General features: G+C 45.4%; 1 protein-coding gene across 6 annotated transcripts in view; it reads left to right on the top strand.

Annotated features, from left to right (window-relative positions):
* The window catches only part of PDZD2 (PDZ domain containing 2), a 1,567,362-nt gene that overhangs the window by 999,266 nt on the left and 553,571 nt on the right, over window positions 1–14,525 (top strand). For 5 of the 6 annotated variants that reach the window (XM_069627075.1, XM_069627073.1, XM_069627078.1 and 2 more), the window contains one exon: window positions 892–1,037. In XM_069627075.1, coding sequence (XP_069483176.1) covers window positions 892–1,037 — 146 coding nt within the window. The remainder of the gene's footprint in view (window positions 1–891; window positions 1,038–14,525) is intronic. The other variant, XM_069627074.1, reaches the window with a different exon arrangement.

The raw sequence follows: 14,525 nt of genomic DNA, 5'->3' as shown, positions 1-14,525 counted from the left end.
TGACTTGCAATAGCCTCTTTACATGTGGTAGTGGGTATTTTATTGTTAATCGGCACACTCTGTCCTCCCTTTAAATACCTGGCCTCTTGCTTAATCAAATGTAATACGTGTTCTCGTTTTTGATACGCATAATCCATATAGAATCGGTTTGGATTACAAATAATAGGTAGCTTGTGATGTGTTGCAGAAAAATAGTTTAAGGAGTTTCATAAAGTGCATCTAAAAACGGTTTTGTGGTTTGAAATAAATAAAATGCAGATAGATTCTTGGTCTCCCGTGTTAAACTGTTACATGTCACACATTAAATATACCGTATAAACAGTTCCTTATTATCTGATGTTTAGGATGCCTCAGAAATATATATTACAAGACAGGAATCAGACAATCTAGCCATGAGTTGAATAAAGTGCTGCTGTGACAGCTGGAGTTCTGCTGTGTGCTGACTCATGCTGTAGGCAGTGTGACGTCACAACCCAGCTGTAATAACTCACTACAGTTACAATAGTGAGGTCATGTTCTTAGTGCAGGCCAATCATGATCTCACAAATAGCCTATATTAAGAAAAGTATGCACTGGTGTTTATGCGGGTACTGCAGGATGCAATGTAAGATGGCTACCTTGTTATATATTCTATAGAATAACTGCTGTATCAGATAAAACACTGGATCCATTTTCGTTGGCACTGTGCCCAAGTCCTCTTGATTCCATATTAATATGATTGACTTGGCATATCACAGGGACATCCTGAAAGAGCAGAGTATCGTATGCCTTGATGGTAATGGGCGCAGCTGTTGGTAAGGTGTTTCTGTGACGATGAGCATAGCTTGGCCCAGTATGGTTTGCTCTTTGGTGAAGTGATAGGAAAGTGATGTGGCCTTTCTTTCTCTTCAGCAGCGAGAAGGATGCTGCATATGGAAGATGCACATGGTGAAGGGGGAGGATGGCCTCGGAGTCCAGATAACGGGAGGGCGAGGATCCAAGCGATCGCCCCATGGCATCATCGTTGCCCACGTGGAGGAAGGAGGTTCTGCACATAGGTTTGCTATTTTTATTATCTATTCATGTTTTATGTTGCCACTGATTAATTAACATTGACAAATGCCATTCATTGAAAGTTCCAATTAAATTGTATGTCACACAAACTTCATTTTTCAGTGGGGGAAGTTAGTGCCTATCCAGGTGAAGCTTACGATATCCTAGTTTCAGTGGGTAATTTTAAAGGCATTTTGGAGCCTATTGCTTCCTATTGGACCATCTCAAATAAATTCTGCAGTTTGATTGCCCAGCAGCCCATGCTGTTGAGTGCCTTGACCAGCTTGGCTCAACAGAGGTTGTGCTTGTTGCTTGTCCAACATGTCTCTGTTTTCCAGATTTGGATGTGATTAGCAGGTTGCTGCTCTAAAATTATGAAGCTCTCATTTCACATAATCTGGATGGCCAGATGACTCCATGTCACCAGGACATCACTTTTCCAGCCTTTTATTAACCTCTTAAGTGCTAAGGAGGGGTATGCTCATCCTGTTTGTGTAGATCTGCATAATGTACCTGTAACAACGCCTCAAAGCTTATGGGTTGTATGCGCGGTATATAATTGAAATAAATAAATATCACTTAGAGTCCTTGAGTCAAAAGAAATCCAAAAACTGGTATCCTGGTCTCCTAGTGATAGTCATCTAGTCCTACTACTCATGTCCTTTAAATCACGTAGTCTATCCCCGGTTTCAGCTCTGTGTCAGCAGACAGTTCAAACTTCTCGGTCTGTTATGGACTGTAAATGTTTAGGTAGCACTTAAAACACATTTAGTTTAGGTGTGAATTGTGGACTGGCTCCTTGAACCAATCCAAGGCTCCTTTAACTCAAAACAAACCAGAGCACGTATTTAGTGGCTACGTCAACCTCAAATGCCATCTCAAGCTCAACTGCCTAATATTCTGTGGCACCAATGTGAGGATCTAGGCAAAAGGTTGTCAAACATAACATGGTCGAGTTAAAGAAAGGGATTGCTCAACAGCCTGTTACTTACTCTTCCCTAACATGCGGCTACTGACACTTAACACTATATGAAGCTAGGTATGGGGCACCACAATTGTAGATTTAGCTCTGGTGATTGCAACATCGTCTGCAGGTTGGAAAACACTTTCTTACTCTTGGAAGAAAATGATCCCAGGTGCTCCAATTGCCATTGTCCTTGAATGGAAATTTAGATGGGCTTGTGTTTGGGTTGAAACTAAAACACTGTTGGATTTTGCCAAACCACCCAGGTCATGGATTAATATTTGACTGTTTGGCAACCTCTTTAAAGTCAACTTGTTATAGATTCCCGGACATGTCACATTGACTATCAATATCAAGTGTTATCCAATATTTGTAGAGCACCAGGTTTTGCGAAGTAAAATGCATGCTCACAAAAACATCAAGAATGACTTCAAAAAGAGCAGTTAGTACCAAAATGAGGCTTATTTTTACAGAAACCCTTTTTCTTCTGCCATGAGGGTAGCCTTCAGGACTGGAGCTTCCCTACTGGGAACCTCAATAAAGTACATTTTAGCCATTATTCTTATTAGGGTATTTATTGAGCACAGGCTTAGCTTCAAGAAACAATGGAGCACTTTACAATCATTGGGGAAGAACATGGTGAGGGGAGCAAAGAAACAAATGTGTGGGGAGAAGACAGGGGAAGGTGGTCAATTTTTTAGCCAGGGTTCTAAAAGCAACCAGGGGAGGAAACCGAGAGGATCAAATCTCACAGTCTCAGGTAGGGTGAGGAGTAAAGGGTGTGTGGACCTAGGTGTTAGGGAGGAGCCATTCCTTGATGTGGAAGGTCTTGGGTACCTTCCTGAACTGTAGAAGCGAGGGGGCAAGTCTGATGTTGACAGGGAGGAGGTTGCAGAGTTTAGGGGCATAGACGGAGAATGCCTCTCTTCTGGTTCCTTCCTGCGCCAGCGGAGTTTGAGTCGCACCTGTCTTTACTTCTGGTTGATTGTAGACCCCTAGATTTCTTAACTTCTCAGTGAGGTAGCGTGGGGACTTAAGGGAGACTGCTTTGTGGATGATACATCAAATGTTGATGATGATACAGGATTGAAGAGGGAGCCAGTAGAGTTTGATGAGGGTCGGGATGGTGTGATCAAATTGCAGAGTCCTTTGATGACTCATGACACATCGCGGGGGTAGCACAGTTGCTGCCGGAAGGCCTTCCAAAAGGGCATTGCCACCATGCATTTGTGGGCGGACCAAGGCATGGACAGAAGATCTGAAGCTGTTTTCTGAGATGAAGAGCCTCATTTTCTGCAGGAGAGAAAGTTGGTTCCAAGCTGTTTGTGTCTTCCTTGCTATTTGCTGTTTAAGGTAGATGTCTGTCGATGTCGATCCAAATATGCGTGGCAAAGGTGGCCACCAGGTCTGGATGTCCGGTGTTATTGGTCAGGTGTATGAATTCTGTCTTGGAAGGGTTTTGTTTCAGGTAAGAACTATAGATCCATGAATGGATCAATCCGAGGTAGGCCTTATGCATTTGGATGTCTTCATTGGAGGTTATCTTGAGGTAGAGCTCTGTATCATCAGTGTATTGGTGGATGTTGTCTGGAGTGAGGAGGGTTCCATGAAAATATTGAAGGTCAAAGGGGAAAGGATGAATCCTCGCACGAATCCACAGGTGATGGTTATACTTGGTGACTTGTCAGAATCCATTTCTCCAAAGTGGTGGCGATTAGCAAGTTACGATTCAACAGTTATGTCTGATATTGCAGGTTTATTCTGTTATATCTGTTCCCATAGACTTAATTGCATTCAGAATGTATTCTCATCATGCAGCAATATCTAAGAATCATTCTTAATATTTCTTTTGACCATTAACAGCATTGAATTGCAATTACTTGAAAGTGTGGGCCTCAGTCTACACGACTCCAAATTTGCTATTTGCACTAGGTGTAGCCAATAGATTTCTTCATGAACATTCTGATAGACACTCATTCTGTATTGCAGACTATCCCATGTTTTCACAAACTGAATTGGCGTACAGTGTTGCATGATAAATCTAACATTATCATCACTCCTTACCCTGTGATAACCTCTCCCAATCTAGCATGGGGACGGCATCTGCTACCTGATCCTGACCAAGGAGGAGTTGTATGATGGAGGACCACCTGGTGTGAGGTGACTCTCGGGGAGACCAGATGATATTGTTAGAGAAAACCACATTCTCCCCATTCCCTTCCAGGGATGTTTCCTCAATCCCCATGCCTTAATGGCATATTGTTACACTCATACCCCACCTACTAATAGATCTATTGTGATTAAGCCCCAAACTCGCATTAGGGAGAATATGTTGACAACTAGGATGAGAAAGAGACAAGGAGTAGTGAGGATCACGTCCCAGGAGGCTCAATGCCCACGTCCTTCAAGTCGTTCAGAAAGCAACTCCCTAATGACTGACACGAGAGAGAACAACAGAGTAATGAGGATCAAGAAAACCATGCGACCAACGCATCAGTCTACTTGTTGGCAAATGTGTAAGCAAGCCGGGAAGTTTAAATACGGCCCGACTGCAGCTGATTATGCAAAGGGGAGAGGAGAGCTGCAGACGCCAAACTGCCTTGCACCCCGTAATACTGCTGAGCACCATGCTGAAGGCAAGCACACTGTGGCAGGCGACCTGAAGGTGAATCCAATTCAGAAACGGAGAAACCAGGCTGCCGGCGGTCTGCTGCTGAAAGAGCAAGAACATCAGAAACCGCACACTGCGAAAGACACGACGAGAGTTCAGCATTTGACGGGGCACATGCAAAGCCAGTACGCCAAAGCAGAGTAGAGCAGAGAAATGCTGGAGACAACCGTTAAGCCCTGGGAAGGAAAAAGTGTTACCGGGTTGCTGGCCATTATATTTCGCTCCGCAGAAGCAACAGAAACAACCAGTGAACCTAAAAGGAACAAGTGGGTCACCGGGGTGGACAAATTAAGCCGGTTTGGGATAAGCAAAAACTTGAGAGACCGTATACCTCTCCTAGATGAGCAAAGGAGTGAGTGGCTGCTAAAAGAGCAAGACATGCCAGATTAAAAAGAGGAGAAATCAATCCCGCAAACCCTGGTGACGTTAACCCTTAGAACGGAGGTAATCGGGTTAACGGTAGACCCAGGGGAGTGAATGACGATTAGTATAATTGTGACAATCATACTAGTCACGAGAGAAAGGATGTATCAAAAGTAAATGAGAATCGTTCATACTCGTCACAGTCACAAGAGAGAGAATAGAACAAGAATAAGTGAGAATTATTATTGGAATGTTCATACTCATCACAGTCACGAGAGAGAGAGAATATAACAAGAGTAACTAAGAATCATAATTCGAATGGTCATACTTGTTACAGTCAAAAGAGAGGAAGCCTAACATAAGTGAATGAGAATCATTATTCGAATGCTCCTACTCGTCGCAGTATAAAAGAAAGTGTTGTACAGTCCATACCAAGAGAAGTGAAAGAGAAATATATTGCAAGTGACTTCATTCATTGTAAGTCATACGAGGAAAGCTCAAGTGAAGTGAAAGAATGGGTTAGTAACTGGAAACCTGAGAACATGCTGAAACTTGTATTAAGACATCCAGATTAAGAGCAAAAGAAAGAATTACACATTTAAGAACACTGGAAATAGACCAGATGGAAAAGATAATCATGGCATATGTTTGCCAGGGGAGGAGAAAAGGATCAATCCAAATAGGAAAAGACCAGAGAAGAAGCAAAAGTCTAAGTCAACAATCAATGAACTGATAAAAGTATTCATCAAACTCTATTAAGAAGTGGCTGAACAAGAAGTTCATAAACCTCAGGGAAAGGGACACATTTCCTGAGTTTGCGTTGTTATAAATAGTGGTAGGGTCAGATAGGTTAGAGTCGGGCGGTGGACGATTTCATTTATGGACATTCGCTGATGACTGACTAGCAACAAAGCTAGTTTGGTTAGGTAGGGCCTCCTTGTAGAATAGAGAAGGACAGGCATTACTCTTTTACCTTTAATAAAACACTCCAGTGAAATGTCTAATAAGACTCTGTGTCCTTCTTCGGACCTACCACCGTTCAATGATGCCCTCTCTGCATAATCTCTTCAACTCTTTCTCCACTTCACCCCTCATACTCAAAGGAACTTGTCTCACCTTGTGTACCACTGGAACAGTCCACCATTTTAGCTTAATTCTGTGACTAAAACCATTGAGCATACCTGCAACATCTCTAAAAGCTTCTGGAAACTTCTCAATTATTTGCTTCCCTTAATCTCACCCTGAACCCATAAACTGTAGTTGTTCCTCCTGCCCAGGTTTGAGTTCCATTTTCAAATGCCCTTGATGCCTTCACCCTAACATATTGGCCCCCTTTTTGGCAACATATACCTTTCCTCTTATACACCGATCCGCCTCTCCTAAATTGCATCACAAATACCCCAGTATGTAGATCGGTATTCCTCCATATGCAGCACGATCACTATCATTCTCCTTTAAATCCTCCACCTTCCTCTGCAATATTGCTTTGTATAGCTTTTGGGAAACCAAATTGTATGGTGACCCAGAGTCCATAAACATCTAAATATTATTCTCAACCACTTCAACACTCACCAGCGGTAGCCTATAAGTCACTTCGTCCCCTTCCACCTCGTGTTGACTAACTAAAGCTGTACAACAATTCTTGAAAATGCTCTTCCCTCCTCTGAGTTCACCACGTACATGCACAGCTTTACCGATCCAGTGTCCTTTCTTCCTCCCTCACCTGCTTGACACAGCTTCACAAAATGTTCTTATTTGTTGCCCTTGCGGCACACCCCTTTACTGCCGGGCATTCAGGATCCAATGTTGTATGTTCTATCAATCCACTTCTAAAACAAGCAACCCTGAATCACCCCCATGCACTTCTATGAGTGTCGGGGGATCCTTCTTCTGTACCACTGCAACCATTGTCCTGTCATCCTTAATTGGTGGCACCGCCTTAGCCTGTATTTTCTTCTCCTTTGTTTCCTTCATTTCTACATATTGCGCACACCGCTTACTCATTTATATGCTTCTCATTATTTCTAATGCTTCTGCCAATGTCGGATTCTTTACACAGTTTCTCTTCTTGCGCCTGAAGTGCGTAGCACTAGCTGATCTCAGATGTACTCCTCTACCATGCCCAAGAAGTGGCACAACGCTATCAGTATTCTCGTCTTCTATATTTACATCCACAGTCTGTTGACATCTGTTTGCATGGAAAACACTATATTTCGGTGAACATATTGCTCTTCCATTTTCCGTATGGCTTAATTATACACATCCCATCTCCCGTGTCACTTTCTTGAGGACGTGGATGTGGCACATGCTTTATGATCCTAACCACCTCTTTACTCAGACAATTCATCAGCGTTGCATACTTCTGCTCATCTGAGAATGTGTCCACTCCTGTGGCCAGCAAATGAAATCTAAATAAATCTTTCCACTTCTCCCACTCTGTTGTGGGTTTACCAGGAGTCTCCAAAAATGTTGCCAGTGGGGTTATTCCCAGACTTGCCTTTTTGCTCCACGGATTTGCACTCATCCAGGGAAATTGCAGCAACTTCACTGACACACATAAACTGACCAAGCTACTCCACCACCTTCAACTTCTTCTGCTACAGTATCTACCTGAATGACTATGCCAGAATTGGCTGCATGCATTGAATTGCCTTAGCGGGGTTGCTCTAGTCACTCTAGTCTTATCACTTGGACACGTCCACCGTAATTGGCTGAGTGTAGTTGTTGCTTAGCAACACTGCTGTATTCTGTGTCACCTGGATGCCTCCACCGAATTTGCTACGTGCGTCACTTCACGAGAATCTATGCTACTTCTTATTTGTAGCTGTCCCCTCCTGGACACCTTTGCTATTATGTCCATTACCACGCGTTGACCAGCAATGCTGCTTCGCTGCGGCCTTTCTCCATGCCCGCTGTGGCCCTTCTTCCCCCTGGATCCACTCACAATGAATCCGTGGACGCTACCGCTCTGGACACGCTGCCGCTTGTACTTCATGGCCTCAAGGGAGATGCTGCGCCTCTTCGCTTCGGCCAGGAATCCTCCTCACCGTACCCATTTTTCGCCATTGTTGGATTTACCAAAGAACACTGGATGTAAGGTAGGTATATATTTATTCACTTATGTACATTCGTAGAAGCCCCGTACCAGCGCGATTTGCCACCTCTCAACCCAACGGTCACCTCCTCAATCCAAACCCTGATACATAATATGGAACCTGGTAGGAACCATGTAACATATTACAATTGTCTTGATATGATATATGATATGATGTGGCATTTATAACGCGCCTGTACACAAGTGTTTCTAGGTGCGACAAGACAAGGAGGGGGAAATAAAGGGAGGAGAAATTACGATCTTACTAAGCCTTGTCATTCAGATCGTGCAAGTGCAGGAAAGAGGGAAGGGAAGAAGTGCCAGGGTTGAGGGGAAGGGGGAAGTGCAGTTAACTCATAAGTGCAGCCAGCAGTTGGCTCATAAGTGTAGAGAAAAGGGACTGTAGGGTTGCAGATATAGACCCTTAATTGCTGGGTATCCCGGAGGCAGTGCAAGGGCCACTGGAATTGCAGGAGCCTGGGCCTGAGTTCAGAGGGTGACAAGTGCGCGGTGCAGTCAGGTGCTTCAGTAGGGGAGAGGATGAGAGGAAACTGAAGTGAAAAGGAAGGTCTTGAGTTGCTTCCGGAACCAGAGGTGGGTTTGCTCCTCAAGTTTAAGAGGCTCAGGGAGGCTGTTCCAGTGGGAGACCCCAGCCCAGGAGATAGATCTCCCCCCAGCTCTCTGCTTGGAGAAGCGTCTGACCCTCAGAGAGTTGGAGGTGGATGAGCAGAGAGCTCAAGAAGGAAGATGTTTTGGAAGAAAAAGTTGGAGGTAGAGCAGTCCCATGCCCCAGAAAGCTTTGTGGATGATGCAGAGTGTCTTGAACTTGATCCTTGTAGCCATGGGGAGCCAGTGAAGAGATTTCAGAGCTGGAGAGATATGGTCACTGGGCTTGAAGCCAAGGACAAGTCTTGCAGTCCTGTTCTAGATAAGTTGTAAAGGTCGAAGAGTAGAGACAGGAGGATTTAGAAAGAGGCTGTTGAAATAGTCCATCCTAGAGAGTACCAGAGCTCTGGATGACAGTGAGCTTCTGAGGGGAAGTGAGAAAAGGAAAAATACCTCTGAGGAGGTGCAGCTGATAGTTGTACTTCTTAGAGACGTCAGAGATGTGAGGAGAGTAGGAGAGGGTGGAGTCGAAGATGACACCAGGGTTTTTAGCCTCACAGGAAGGCACAGGAAGAGGGGCCAAAGTGGACGGCCAGAGAGAGAGAGATGAAAGGAGGGAGTGGGTGTCCCAATGAGGAGGATCTCAGTCTTACTGGCATTAAGGCAGAGATCATTGGCAGCACACCATTCCTGAATTGCGGCCAGACAGCCTGGAATGAGAGAAGTAGCAGAGGTGGCTGAGGGAAGCCTGAAAGAGAGCCGAGTGTCATCCGCATAACATTGAAAATTGGAGCAGAAAGTAGCGATGCAGTGGGATCCTCAAAGAAAAGAAGCATATATACACATTTAAGGCAAACCATAAACTAAACCTGTACAATTCCAGACACCAGGTCACTGAGATGTGTAAATCCACTCTCTATAAGTATTTTCCAAAGAACCACAGTTGGTCTCCTTGGTGCATGTGACAACCGCACCCACCGCCAAACAAATCAAAAGGAAAGCAGTTAATATGAGACATTGGGCCTCATTACGACTATGGAGGCAGCCATGCCGCTAAAAGCAGCATGGCTACCCAGATACCGGGTACCGGGTCCGGGTTGCTTGAATGCGGAAATACTGGGCCATTCCGACCTTGGAGGGCCTGGTATTTCCCCATTCAAGGAACCCGTACCCGGTACATCCCCATTCCCATTTGAGCCCCCATAGGGCTCGATGGGAATGGGGAGGATGCTAACAGGCCCGTTGCTAGCATCCTGGCCTGCTCGTGGGACCCGCGAGCAGACCTCGTAATGAGGCGGTAGGGGGTTAACGGCACCGGCAGCTCTACCGGCGCCGTTAACCACCTACCGCCAGGGTCGTAATGAGGCCCATTGACTCTTAAGCATTAAATGGTAATTGTGTAAGATGTGTTTAACCAGTGCATTCGCGTCTTTGTGAAAAGGTATGTGGTTGATGCTGTGAAGGTCAGCCGGAAATCATTAGTCCATTCCGTCTCACCCCACAGGTCACCTTTGCTGCTTCCGTGTTGTAAATTATGTAGGATCATCCAAGAATACTACGTTGGAAACTGTCGCCATACTGAGCATTTTTAGATGTGCTTTTTGTGCCACCCGGGAGAACATTAAAAGGTTGTAGTGTGTCAAAAAAGCAACAGCGAAAAGAGCGGGAGGCGTGTTCTGTCTCTCATAATAAGGCCTTGATTGACTAGATTTCCTGCTTACCATTGTCTCTGAGCAGTGCTTTATCAATTCGCCAATCAGCTACACTCATGAAACAATACATAAAATAGGCGAAGCTCTCCACTGGGGTCAGCCATTTTGTACAGTGCGGCGCAATAAAATAGCTGAATTACACCAAGATGGTTCAGCCAGAGGCAGTCTTTTATAGAACTGCAAACGTAGAATTGGCAGAGTAATTAGAAACGCTTTTAAAATGGAAAGTTCAAACCCCGGTGAGTGCTGCACCACTGGAATGTGCCCAGACCACAATGATGAGAGTCCGCTACACCCCACACACGTCAAAGGAAAGCACCTGCCGACTCCAGCCTAGATTCAGCCAGGTGCAGCTGCCCTGGAGCCACTGAAACAGCGCGTTGGATTGTAAAACAATAAATGGTCTGTCTAACGTGTCTTTAAAAATACCGTCGAGCATTAAACGTTTAATGAATGGAACCATTAGGGGCCGTTTCAGTTTAAGGATGGCGTCTATGATGCAGGGTTGGGAGCTGGGACCACGGAGCTCCAAAACAAGCCCAACTGTTGCACACACAGAAAACCCCCTAAAAGAGGCACGGGACACAATGCATTTAATTTGAACAACGCTTGGCAAAATCGCATACTTTGTCTCATCATTAAAGGGCTAGTAGAATTCTACAAAATAGCGTGTTTGAAGTTTTGACTTTGAACTAATTTTAAGGTTGCGATCAGATGGCAGAAAAAAGTCTTAGGGCATTTTCATCGTATTTTTTTACTTTCTTCCTGTTGGTTATATAATATCACCTTAATTGTTTTTCTGTTTTGGTCTTTATTTGTGGCTAGTATAAAGCATCTCAAACAGTCAGTACATAGCCACAGAATCCATAAATTAGGGGTAGCCAGCCCACCACCCGCCAGCCTAGACGGTGGTAGGCGTCTTGAATGCCAGCACATCGGGAGAGTGACACGTTGGCTAGCCCTGCATGTCATGACATCACCGAAGGAGCTGGAAGGGATTGAGTGAATGGGTAAGTGGCAGGTAAGTGGCCATCAGGAAGGTGCCATAGCGCAGAGTATCAGCGGCACAAATGGTGGAAACTGCTCATCTCAAAGTCAGCCTATGCTGTTCTGCATGTGGTGGAAGTAGGGAGGGGAAGCCCCTCGCGCTGCTGCTTGGCCAGCAACCCTTGGGTGCACACAGCTTAGCTGAGCCCAAACTAAGTAAATTGCATAAACATGCATAGGTATTCAATGTATATTCCCTTCACTCTCATTTTGTATATACTGCTCTCCCTGCAATTCTTGCTCTCTCTCCTTCTCCCTATCTCTAATTGTCTCTCTCCTACTGGATCCCACACTCTCTGAATGTTGAAGCTAGGGGCAAGAAAGATGCTCCAGTCTGAGCAGCATTGATGCACAGTGGATCACAGTCCCAACTTCCGGCTTTCTGAAATCTTGAGGCACCACGTCCTCTGCTTCTCACTTCAGCACCCTCGAACCATTTGACATCTCTGCTCCTGCAGAGACACTGCCCTGATGGCCATATTGCATAAGCAAGCCAGTCCTCTGCCTAGACTATCCTAGCAGGTTTCCTTCCTCTTCTGCATCTATTGCCATTCCAGCTATCCTCAATAAGATGGCGAGTGAAATGTTCGTTTTTGAAAAAAAAGAAAGAAAAGAAAATGATTAAGAAAGACTGCTGGCGGACCGCTCCAAGCGGTCTTTCTAAATGAAACTGTCATGCCTGTGGTGGCTTGCCTCCGGCCACAGAGGCGGCCACACCACGTGTCGGGAGCACACGACTCAGGACCCAATGCTGCGGGCACGCAGCGTACAGGCTGCTTTTATCACCCTGCACAGTCTAGATCACTGGACTGCTCACATCTGGGGGCACCCAGCACGTGGCAGCCTCGGCTCTGGGGGCACCCAGGCCGTGGCTGCAGGACCAGGCCGTGCTCACACGGCAGACACAGGCAATAATGTACACAGACACGATTTGCCGCTTCCTGGGGCTCTGCTGCACTGACCCTCACGTGCCAGCAGAGCCCCATTTATTAAGGAGCGTCATGACAGAGTCATGACGCTATTTCTTAAAGGGCAACAGGCCTTATGGTTTTCCTGTTTGGGCTACATTGAGCCCCTGCTATATTTCAAAAGCTCACAGATTGAGTTTTATGGCCTTACTCGTATTTTGCAGGTGACTATTAAGATGACATAGGGATCCATAGTTCAAGCTTGCAAGAACATCTACATCTATTAGGTCACTAGGGCCTTCAAAATGGCAGGACTCGCCGCCAATCTGACAAAATGCCCTGTTCCCCAAAGTGCCGTAAAATAGCTAGGGTTCTTGGTCGGCAATGGATTAATAAAGAACCAAAGTGAAAAAGTCAGCGCAATGGTCCTAACACCGAATACCAAAGGCAAGAGGGAACCTAGACCCTTCCTAGGGTTAGCCGGCTGTTACTGGTGGTTTATCACAAATCTTTCCACCCTTGCTGCCAGTTTGACAGACGAACTTAAAAGCTTGCAGCCAAACAAACTTACAAACTTGTAGAGACTCAGAATAGCCTGGATACCCCAAAGAAGGTCCTTTGTGATGAATCCACTCTCAAAATGCCAGACTTCAATAGAGAGTGAATACTCCATACAGATGTCTCCAAGTTTGGGTTAGGAGTGGTTCTTTTGGGATATATATATCCTTCATCTGTGCCCACTTTCTATTTTAAAACACTATTGGGCCATTAGACATGCTCTTCAGTCATGGTCAGTGGCCACGGCCTTTGGCCGAGTACTCTGCTCATGTTCTGTCTCTCTTTTGGAACCCAAACTCTATTTTAAAACACTACCAAGCCACTAGCCATGTCCTTTGGTCATGCCCACTTTGCACCTCCAACTCACTGTAGCTGTAAAAATAGTTGTTTTCTTTACTCTAACTTTTCCCCATAACCGCAAGTATAATATTGTACTACAGATAGTCGTGGTTATCTGTAGTTATCGGGAAAACGATAAAAGAAAATAATAGTTTGCTGCCCTCCAGGCACTCACCAAGCAACCCCCTCATCAGGGCCTGCTCCCTGCACTCCCTTCAAGGCCTCCTCACTTCCCCAGCCCTCTCCCATTTCCCCAACACTTTTATTCCTAATGACCATTAGCCGCGGTTATCCCACTGAATAAATGCAGCTACCATAAAACCTTTGTGCTTTGTACTCTAAACTTCAAACCTAGCTCCCCCCCGACTCCCAAATGTCACATGGTGTCCTCTTGACTGCCCCCACCCCACCTCTAGCCTGTTGGTATTTCATTTTTTTTTTACCTACAAATAGCATTTTTCTGCCTTTCCCTTTCCGGGTAGCCGCGGGTATACCTGCGGTTCAGTGGCGTAACACAAAATGTGGGGGCCCCCCTGTGAGCCATGCTGACGGGGCCCCCCAACTCGGCAACAAATCGTGGGTTGCGCCACACTCTGGGCCAGCCTAGATTGTCACACTTTCGCAATACATATGAACGTCCTGCTGAAGGGGTATGCCGCACACTGCACTAGGAGAAAGATATAAATATGTGTTTTAGTGCAATATACAGCACACGTTCTGAGAAAAATTGGCTATAAAGCCACAATGTTTGCAATTGTTTTGTAGGGTAACATCAGTCCAATACCTGCTAGTTACCAACAGTGCACAGGAATATTAATGCTTTGCTATTAATAATGCCATGTCACAATGAAAACATGTCCAACTGGCTGCACAATGTAGACACGTAATAACATTACAGTAAAGCATGCCAGGCCACATTTAGACATATCTAGACTGGTTACGCAAAAATGCCAGTCAAAGCAATAACACTCATCAAGAAGAGAGCACTCATTAAAGCCTGCATCTCAGCGGCCTCTAACAACACGGCCAAACTCTTTAAAATCTGCAAGGAACTGGTAAATCCTGTTGCAGGCTCTACCTCTCCTGTTCCTCCAAGGCCCTCTGTACGGCTCTGGCCTCTCACTTCTCTGCTAATTCTTAGGACATCCTGTCCTCTGTCTCCTCTTCCTCTCTTGGCCCCCTTTGGCCATCTCTACCACTCCTCCTCCTATTTCCTCTTTCTCTCTGACAA

Source organism: Ambystoma mexicanum, chromosome 6p (assembly GCF_040938575.1).
Source record: "Ambystoma mexicanum isolate Mex_15411 chromosome 6p, UKY_AmexF1_1, whole genome shotgun sequence".
Classification (NCBI taxonomy): domain Eukaryota; kingdom Metazoa; phylum Chordata; class Amphibia; order Caudata; family Ambystomatidae; genus Ambystoma; species Ambystoma mexicanum.
Note: the sequence above shows the minus strand (reverse complement) of the source record. Positions and strands in the feature narration are given on the sequence as shown.